Source organism: Homalodisca vitripennis, chromosome 3, assembly GCF_021130785.1.
Source record: "Homalodisca vitripennis isolate AUS2020 chromosome 3, UT_GWSS_2.1, whole genome shotgun sequence".
Taxonomy (NCBI): domain Eukaryota; kingdom Metazoa; phylum Arthropoda; class Insecta; order Hemiptera; family Cicadellidae; genus Homalodisca; species Homalodisca vitripennis.
Genome location: NC_060209.1, coordinates 116069972 through 116081025, shown reverse-complemented (window position 1 = coordinate 116081025; position 11054 = coordinate 116069972). Strand labels below are relative to the sequence as shown.

The following is an 11054-nucleotide window of genomic DNA, read 5'->3' as shown; positions in this document are numbered from 1 at the left end:
TACAGTAAAAAATATTGTTCTTTTAAATATGATAATAATGAATTTAAATCTGTCAACTTTTAGACATAAAGTTACAATGTAACAATTATTATTCTTTCTGACAGAAAGAGAAAACTTTATTTCAAGATCAAGAAACCTGAAATGGTGTTGGCAATAGTATATCATTAAGATAATGGTTTTAAGGCTATGATCAGTGTTGAAAGTATTGCCACTTCATAAAAAGGGAAAGTATTGCCTAAAGTAAAAGGGATTTTCAAGGAGTCCCTGGTGAGTCAAACTTTAGTTTCATAACCATTCACCATTTGGCCAAACTCCACAAGCTGCTCGCGTCCACCAAGGTAACTCCTGAACCACCTCAAAGGATTTTTCTGGAAACCTAGGAGTTTCAACTTATATTAAGTATTAAGCTATGGCTCAGATAATCGAATGCCTTTCTTATGTCAATAAACATTCCAGTGAAACTTTTATCTTCATCCGTCCACTACCGTATATGTTTCCAGCAGTTTGGGTTAATTTCGTATGAAAAAAACCATATTTACTTCGTCAAAATATTGTTGCTGTTCTAAGATTTTGATCAAAACCATTTTCTCAGTAATCTTTGAAAAATTTGAAATCTACATGATGTGTAAAACTCACCAATTGAATATATAATACTTCATTAACTAAATAACCCCTAATCTATTCTTAAATCTGTTAATGTTATTTTCTCTTATTATACCTGGCAATATCTAAGAAATGTTGCTCCTGTATATAAAATATTAGCCTAAATATATAGCCTTCTTTTTGTAGAATTCTAGATTATGATGTGTGGGTATGGCGTGACTTTTATAATTAGAATGGTACAGACGTATTTCAGCTTTATTGACTTTTTATTTATATATATAAAAATATATCATGTATATACTGTCCATAAGTTGTCAGAATCTGCATATTCTTGAAATATTTTCTTGCTGATTGATCAGGTCATTAGTTGTTTATATCTTATAGCTCTTTTTTGTTGTTTATATATAATTTTCAATCAAGATTTTGTTTACTAGTTGAACGGTACAGACAAATTCCAAAAGAAATATGTGAGCGAATATAAGCGTAATTAATTGTTTTCAATGTTTGAACATTGCAGAAAAATTACATTCTATGTAGACCATATATCCTTGAATTAATGTTAGCAAACAAGTGTTGATCTATGTGCAAACTATGAAAGTTTGTATTAGTTTTAATTTCAATCTGTTTACAATCAAGTATTATATTTGGAATATCTGATATATTGTTTTAAATAAAATAAAACAAGTTTTCACAGCATTTAATAAGTTGTGTTTAGTTAAGAAATGGACTATATTTGTCAGTTCTATTTGAGATGAGAAATCCGCATGGTTTACATCTTTTCCTGATATTTTTAAGGTTCAGTGTAAATGTATCAAAATAACAGAAGTCATATGATGATACATCACAGTCCTGTTGATGAATTTAACACTTACATTGAGTGATAACTAGGACTTCTTTATTATAAGATAATTTAATAACAACTCTCTTATTGAACTGCATTGCTAAAAAACAATATTAGAAGTTAACATAAAAATGTTATTTAAATTTTATAGAAAATACAATATCAATCAACTATAATATAAAGTAGTATGAATGAAACTTACAAAAAAGAGTTTTTTTCTGCATACATGTTTGAAAAGTTTGTTGGGTTATTTTTAATGCAATAATTATAATAAAATGTTTAACCATGTCATAGATTTAATTACCATGACAAAAAACACAACATAGAAACATTAGACACAGTATGCTGATTGATGATCTCTTCGCTGGATGCTTATTTAGCTTATTTCTCTCTTAGTTTGAGATAGATTTTCTGCTTAATTCATCTTCCTCATTTTATATTTTATTTGTAAAATTGTTTCAAAGCCTGATTTTAATCCATGGGTGGTGTGATATAGCTAAAAATAACGTTCTAGTTAAAGAACATTATCATTTACAATATTTACTACGTTTATACTATATAATGTGGCTTTCAGCACATATTCATTACAATGAACTGTTGTTTTTATGTTATTATTTATTTAAATTTTTCATTTAGTAGGAAAAAGAAAGGAGGGTAGGCATTTTTGCAAAAATGGCAAAAAGAAATTTATCTAACTTGCTTTGATGAACACAAATGTTAAACAATACTTTTGAATAACAATGTTTGAACTGAAAGTGTGTACTATCCATAAGGACTAGGTCTGGATAATGTATTTTACTATTGAATACTATTTAATTAGGTTTTTGAAAGTACATATCATTGAAACTTTTCAAAAGTACACAAATCTGGATTTTTGAAGGTAAATAAAACGTTCTGCACTTCCATTTCTAACAGAGGTGAGCATAGAACTGTCTCTAAATCAAAGAAATAAACATATATTAACTTTGAGAGTTCGCACCTCATTCCTGGATGCAAGAGGTTGCGTAAATGCAATTTACTCACTCTTATTTTTTATTTTTTTTATTTTATTTATTTATTACATGAACATTAAGAACAGTAATTTGTCAAGTTACAATAAGTAGAATTAAGGAGACGTGTTCATTAATTCCAGGAACTCTTCTATCTTGTACACAGGATTCTTTAACAGGAATTCTTTAAGCAAGCTCTTCAGTCTGTTGCCAGTCAGGGTCCGGAGGTGGTCTGGAAAGGAGGTTTTTCAGTTTTTGGCCTACGTATGACGGTTTTTTTCTCGAAGAGGGCTGTTCTATGTTGGGGTAGGATGAATCTAGAGGCATGGCGTGTGGGGTAGCTGTGAAGGTCCATGTGAGTCTGCAGGTTTAGTGTGTCTGCATATAAAATGGCTTCATAGATGTAGAGCGCAGGTACTGTTAGTATGCCTAGGGTCTGATAGGCTTGACGACAGCTTTGCTGGGACTCCAGGTTTGCAATTGTCCTAATTGCCTTCTTTTGTAGTACAAGTACTCTCTTCAGATTTCCCGAGGAGCTTCCCCAGATTGTAAGACCATATCTAATATGAGATTTCTATAGAGCGTAGTATGCCATTTTTGCCGCTTCCTGAGTGCCAAACCCATTTAATGCGTTTAACAACATAGACACCAGTGCTGATTTTATTGCAGATGTGCTTTACATGGTTTGCCCATGTTGGAGTCCATTATCTAGAGTTATTCCTAGAAACTTAATCTGATCAGTTTACTAACTTACTTTTTTATTCAAAAATCAAAATCACTTTATTGTCGTATAAATCTCATGATCATTGACAAAGTCATAAATACAGCACATTCTGGTAGCCAAGTCCAACATAGATAGTTAAAAGTTAAAAGTTTCAACACAGTTACATCAACAATATCAGCATTAATGCACTTAATGTAATTTAATAATAATTTACATTATTTGGCAATGCAAAGAAACTATACAGTAAATAACAATGGTACCACTGTAGTTACATCGATGGATCTGTATTGAAAACATAAACATAATCTTATTAAAACAAAACAGACTTATTGGAGAAAAATTCCTCTACAGAGTAGAATGGGTTCTCCAAAAAGCCATAAATAATATTTCTTTAAGAAAAGTGTTTTGTCAAACTTTGGGATTAAATGTGACAGATGGTTATATACCTTCAGGGAAAGTACCGGATGACTCTTTACTTAATCTATTGAATTTTATTTTTGATAAATTCTTGCATCTTGTATTGTGCGAATGGGTATCACCAATGGGCTTTATTAAATTTGGATTTTGGAAAATATATTGAATTTAAATCAAATAGATACAGGTTTATGACAGTTTGAATGTTTAGTAATCTAAATAGCGGTTTACAGTGTTCTAAGCTAGATGATTTGGATATAATTCTTATGGCCTTTTTTTGGAGGATCAGTATGTCATTGATCTTACTACCATTGCCCCATGCAACCTATCAACATATCTAAGTATTGATTGAAAAAAATGCAAAAGTAGGCGGTTTTGACGTAGTCGGTGCTAACAGAAAAGGTAGTCGCCTAAGGAGGTAAACTACTCTTGACAATTTAGAAGAAATATACGTAATATGAGAGTCCCAGTTCATGTTTCTATCAATGTATACTCCTAGGAATTTTACATTGTCTGAGAGACTAATGTTTAAGTTACGACTGTCAACTGTCCTCGTACTGAAAATAATATTGTGCGTTTTTGATTCATTCAATAAGAAACCATTGCTTGTGAACCAATTTGAAGCATCTGAAATAGAATTTTTTGAAATTAAACTAAGTTCACTTAAATCTTTGCTAATATTCAAAAATGTAGTGTCGTCTGCATAAAGGATGGTTGAAGCTGTAATTGAAGTAGGCAGATCATTTATACAAATTAAAAACAGCAAAGGTCCAAGTATGGATCCTTGCGGGACTCCGTACTTCACGATTACTTCATGAGACCAGCTTTCCTCAATGCCAAACTTTTTGTTTTCTGTTATTAAGGTAAGACTCAAAAAATAAAATCGGCATTTGACCAAAACCGTAATATGCCAACTTCCTTATACGATCATTATGGTTTACACAATCAAAAGCCCTGCTCAAGTCACACATAGTGGGTTGAGCAAAGGCCTTGTCCTCCAAAGCCAGAGACACGTCCCCGCAACAATTTATCTAGAGCTTGAAAAGTGGAACAATTTTTCCTAAATCCAAATTGCACGGAGCTAAGAAGATTGTTAGTTTCGAGATAATTGCTAATTTGCTTATGCACTAGAGCCTCCAACAGTTTGCCAAGAATCGGAATAATGGATATCGGGCGGTAGCTCTCTGGTTTTATTTTTGAGTCCCTTTTTATAAACCGGACAAACTCTTGAAATTTTCAGCTCCTCGGGGAAATAACTATTTTTTAAACAAAGGTTAAAGCAATGTGTCAATGGAAATAAAATGTGAGGGGTTATTTGGGGTTATTATTATCCTTCATGAAGAAATATTCTCAACAAAAATCCTGTGATTAGTTTGACTAACTATGTCTTAGAATATTGAAAATTAAATTATCTGTAAATAAAGCTGTATCAATTAAAACAAATTACAAGTATTGTACAATTTAGAATACACTTTTACACATGACTACACAGCTTGAGGAAATTGCTGCATATACTTTTTTAAGCATGTGAATAAAAAAAAATGTGCCTAATAAAAGAACAATATGCAAAATGAAACTTGAATTTATTAGAATTGAGTGATGATTGCATTCATAAACTTAATTGTTTGAATCAGGGAATATTGCCGAATTGGGTGAAGGACAATATTTGAAAACAAAGTGAGTAAAAGACTAACAAACATCAAAGTTATGAAGAAATATATGAGAAGAAATTAGCACATTGACTGCAGCAGATGGTCATTGCTACTATCCTGGCTGTCCTAAAGTCTGTACATGACTTGTGCCGCAGTGGAAGGTGTTAAGTGTCCAAGCTCCTGGTATTTTAAATTATAATAATACTACAGAAGAAATTTTAAAATGTACTGCTGCAGTAAGACCTCTTGTCTGTTAATATAAATAAGTTCATTTAGACCTTAATTTTTTCTTATTCAATTTACAAAACCAAAAGTAAAAACAGTTTTTGGTAAGAAATAAAAATGCATTCAATGTAATTTTGTAAAAAAATATTTTTGTTCATGTATCATACACAATATATTTATTTCTCTAATTTAAAAATAAAACTTTTTGTAGTTGTGTGATACAAACCTGCAAGAGGTGAGCTTCAAGAATGAAAAGAAACAACTCATTGAAGTTTTAGTAATGTTTATTTAAAATCTTTTTACATATTTTGGCAAACATATTTTACATAGTTTAATTATGCAATGGTAACTTCAAAATGAATTAATCCGTAGTTAGCAACAGTCCTAGAGCATATTGACAATTTAAATTTACATCTTAGTATGATACTTAATCAGTCAGTATTAATTGACCTAAAAGTAGAAAAAATACAATACTAATAAAATTATGTTTTCGCGTACACATTTCTTCAAAAATTGCTGGAAAATAATTAATATACCATAGTTGAAATATTATTTTCATCCTACCTGAAACAAACATCTAACCTTTCAGCGAGTGTCAAACACAAAAATCTCTTAGCATTACAACTATTCAATAATCAAAATACAATGTATTATAACTGGTTCACCTCTTTATATCGGAAAAGAGGCTAACAGATGACTAGAAAGTACACTCGGTCAAATATTCATAAATATTTGTTCCCTATAACTATTTGACTTAGTGTTACAGAGATTAGGATCACAGACATACCAGTTAGTCACTCTCACACGACGAATAGCTAACTAAATATTTCTGTACGGGTTGATATAAAAAGGTTTTAACGTTTATGATATTTTGGTTTGCTACAGTTTACGTCTCTATCTGTACATAAATTCAGATATTTTATACATAGATAAATTTACAATAATTAAATATCAAGGGTGAACACATAGAGTTAATTGATAAGAGCACATGTTGCTTGATAAGAGTGTCTTGTATCTCTTGCCAGCTGACGAGAGAAGCTCAGTAGTTCTCCTCCTCTAGTACCATGTGCATCAGTCGCTTGAAGGTGTTGCTCTGTTGGATGTTCTCGGCAGAAGCTCCAATAGAGTTTATCTGTGCAAGTAACATTAGCTACTGTAATATTAAAGCGTAAAGTTGAGGAAAAAAGTCATGTGATTTCAGTATGTAGTTGGTAAAGAGTAGAAAAGTATAAAGGGTAAATAAGGAAAATTTGATAATAGTTTTTTTTTGTCCTTTTTTTGTGTAACGAGTCAGTGAACTGCTGTTATTGCTTAGATTCTCTAAATTATTTTCCAGTTTTTAACAATACTCCCTTGTGGTGGCACTATTTTTGTAGACTAGCTGTTTTTCGGGGTTTTTCATAATTCGTAATTCTAATTTCAACCACAATCAGTCTCCAACTGGAACATATTATACTCTCATATCATTTTAGTCATAAAACAATAGTCATTTTTTTATTTTACTATATTATTTTATTATGTCAAAAAAATATTAGAAAACAAATACTTATGGTTTTTGTTTTGTATATAATTTGTATTGTATAAGTAAAGAATAAATATGTAATTTTATTCCAAAATGTATGCTGATTTTAGAAATATATAATTTATATGGTTTTAAAATTTATTCATACATATTTTTACATAAAACTATATCAAAATGTTAAAAACATTTTCATTCAGAAATGTTCTTTTTATACCTAAACTTGAAATGTTTAAACAAACACACCTAATACATAAATTTTATCCAAATTTGTATGATAATTTTTTAAATGTACAGTTTATATGACTTTAGAAATATATTAAATTAAAGAATTATATAATTTATGATACAGAGATTTTGTACTTTTAGAGTTTTTTGTTCACTATCATACAAATTACGTAATATAAAAGAGATTCTTTAACTATTATTTGACTGATTTTTCACAGAGTAATCACTTTTAATAAGACAAGTCTTCAGCTGACGCAAGACTCGTGGAGAAAAATAATAATAAAAGAAAACCTATAAACCCTAATATTAATGAGAAGTTTAAACTTTCATCTTTCCTGTCATTGATTTAAATTTTATTGCAATTAAATGATATGTACACCCTCAAAAGTTACATAGCATATAAGAATATCAATGCGCCACATATGTGGTATTGTAACATTTAAAATAGCATTAAAATTGGAGAACTTATTGTGGTTCTCTATATATTAAAAACACAATATTGGCTTTAATGCCATTGTCTAGATCTTACAAAAAAATTAGTTGGAAGAAAAGTTGAGTCAACAAATTGAGTTTAGCAACAACTAAAATAGTTACTTTAATTCATTGTTTTCATGGTTTCCTGTTTAATATTGTGAGGTAAACTTACATTGTGCATTGGACCAGGGACGGAGTGTGCAGCCACAGATCTATGGGGAGTCGTCTGAACAGATAGAATGTTGTGTTAGATTTGGAGTTAAAAACACAAGTGATGTTAAACTTTTGATTTAAATATGAAAATACTAATGTATTAATTTTCATTTTGTATTAGAGCCTTATGTTTGCAGACGATGAGTGAATAATGAAATTCAAAGCAACAGAAATGAAAGAAGAGTATGTTATGATGGAAATACATATATTAATTAAGTTAAAATGCATTCAAGAAAATGTATTGATCAAAACCATCTGGCTGTTGGTGAATTGCATTAAATTAAGCAAGCTAAAAGTAGATTACAGAGTTTTAAAATATAAAACCGTCAATAAAGGCAACTCGATGATTATTTGATATCATAGACTTTTTCACTGGTACCATGATAAATGACATTTTGAAATTAGAAGTCTTTATATAATTAATAATTATATTGTAATGATTGTAAACCAATTGACAGAAAAGTAATCAATCTATCAAATAAAAGTAGTTTGTGTTTGATTCTTTTAAATTACGTTTCACCTCAGAGAATTATTGTAAACAGCTGTTAATCATTATATGGTACACCACACATACTGTATAACAGTAAAAAAAAGTAAAAGTAAAAAGTTTAGGTATACTAGAATGATCCAGGTCATATTGATGGGAGCAATGAATCTATCAATTAATGCCAATTTCTAATAAATGTTTTAAAACTAATTTCCTCTTTGGAGTATTATAAACAAATTTGTTGATTAGTTTATATAGTTTGTATATTAATACCAAAAATAAACAAAAAGTGCTCAAATAAAATTGTTATCTAAGATTATTATCAATCAAGATTTATAGTTCTTAGAACATTTTTAGAATTTCTTTTATACAACAAAACTCTGCTAAGTTATAAAGAATTCTAAAAAAAACTCAACAAACATTATAAAAACCTAACTATTTAGAAAATGATGAAAAATCAATAAGTCAGTATTTATTATACATTAAAGGTTTTTGAACATATAAATATACAATCAAATTTTATAAAGGGAATCTCAAAAATAAGTGCTGTTGAATTGTTGTAGGAATTGGAAAACCTTATCAGCTGCTTGATAATCTGCAACAGCTAACAGTTTAAAATGTTTGTTTATTGACAATATAAATTATTATTACCACTTGTTTAATTTAATATGTGCCACTCAGCAGACAATCAGTTGTCTTTGAATTAAAGTAATTGGATTTTAAATGTCACTAAGAGACGTTAGGTCCAAAGATGGAAACTCAATCATTGTAAAATGTGATATTTATAAGGATATATTGTAATAGGTTTGAAATGCACATAACAATGAAAATGTGAATGGGCAATGACAATCTTAATAACAGATCATGAAAGTTTTACTGCATGATAGTGGTGCAGACTTTTATACATTTCAAAGAAATCTTTTAGAAAATTAGTGAGGTAGATATTTCACTAAAAACTATAAACCATAGATTTCAAGATTTCTATGTGCATTAACTGAAAAACAATCCAACAGGGATTTGTGAAGGGTTTCGGAACAATTTTGTAACAAAAAAAATGAAAAGACAGTTACGGGACTGACCAACAGATTGAAGTGACTACTTCTTATAACAGGCTGTAAATCTTGAAAAAGTATGTTTGTTAATTATTGAATGATTAATTTTTATATTTTAAAACAATGCGAGACACTAAAGTTTTTAACATAACAAGTTTTATATTTTCTATTAATTTTATACATATGTATGTAATATTTTTAACATTTAATATTTTACAATGATTACTGACTTCTAAATTTTAAAATAATAAATATTTATACATTTTCATTGTTATAGTTTATAATAGTTTCTATAATCTGGTCAGTATCATTCTCAATAAAAATACCAAAAATCATTTCTGTTTAGAATTTATATATGTGTTGTCTAGAAAAATATTCTCGTCCTACAATTTGCAACCTTTTACCTCATTAGTTGGACCTGGAGAAATTAAAATTCCAATATTGCAAGAAATGATTTTAAAACCAATTTCCATACCTTTATGGTATACAATTAATTTACTCCAACCATTAACAATAGTTATTCACACATACCACCATATCCTTTTGATTAGTAGGCAATTTAGAATATTTAAGATTATCCAAAGAATCACAGGCCTGGATAGCCAATGAAGGGAGAAAAACAGATATCAAAATGGCTGTGATAGTCTTTCCTCTACCGGCTACAGAGCGAACATGCGTGATGTGACGTTTCGTGATACAAAACAAAAGTTTTCCCAGTGCTAAGGATACATCCATAGCCCGCCAAAATAAAGCAGTCACTTCAATAAATGTTTCACAATTTAGTAGTTCTAGTAAAATAAAGTAACATTTAAATTCAATTGATAAATTTATGGGCATAAAATATTTACTGGACTAACATTAATCCATTAATATTGAACAACTTTTAGATTTACTGTATGAATTATCCTGATGAGGACTTAAAAAGTCTCATGAATATTAATTTTCTCATAATCTCACCAATTTTTGCAGAAGAGATTATATTCTATCATAAATATTATTACAGTATTAAACATTATTTACATTGATTGTTTTGAACACCATAAACACAAACTTCAACCAACACAAGTATTGTGCATCTAAATGCTTTCTTTCATGAACACAATAGTTACAAGTGTGTATGCACATTTTTGAGTGGGTGTGGTAAATTTGGTGACTACAAAATACCATTTACTGTGTGAATTAGTTGAATATTCAGTATAACAAACTTGAAAATTTTAAAGTTAGTTAATAAATGTGTACAAATTATCTATTAGTTTAAAGGTTAGCACAACTCGGAAATTAATTATTAAGTGCTGCATTAGGCTAGTGGTGTACTAAATGATAACTAATAAAACATGCACATTGAAAGTACTTTATACATTATAATGGCCATCTGGAAAATACGTGCACAAGTAGTTAATGTAAGGAAATACTCACTCTTGTTTTAGGAGGTGGTAAATTCTATTAAAAGAACAATTTGATTAGTTCCAAGTTATGATCATGAGTTGGAAAGTATTTCTTTCCGTTATCTCAATATGTTAGTTTGTTTTCTTAATTAAAAATTAACAAACCAGGAAGTTAAATTTGAGCTGTTTTAGGTATCTGGATTTTTTGCTCAAATTATGCTTTGGCACACATTATTTCGTTTAAATTG

General features: G+C 29.4%; 1 protein-coding gene across 8 annotated transcripts in view; it reads right to left on the bottom strand.

Moving 5' to 3' along the window:
- Positions 1 to 5714: 5714 nt before the first annotated feature.
- LOC124357367 (PDZ and LIM domain protein 3) overlaps positions 5715 to 11054 on the bottom strand; it is a 92805-nt gene continuing 87465 nt past the window's right edge. For 5 of the 8 annotated variants that reach the window (XM_046809099.1, XM_046809094.1, XM_046809097.1 and 2 more), the window contains 3 exons: positions 10838 to 10861; positions 7842 to 7895; positions 5715 to 6580 (listed from right to left, as the gene is read on the bottom strand). In XM_046809099.1, the coding sequence (XP_046665055.1) occupies positions 6488 to 6580; positions 7842 to 7895; positions 10838 to 10861 (171 nt within the window). In that variant the 3' untranslated portion in view covers positions 5715 to 6487. The remainder of the gene's footprint in view (positions 6581 to 7841; positions 7896 to 10837; positions 10862 to 11054) is intronic. The other 3 variants (XM_046809095.1, XM_046809098.1, XM_046809100.1) reach the window with 2 other exon arrangements.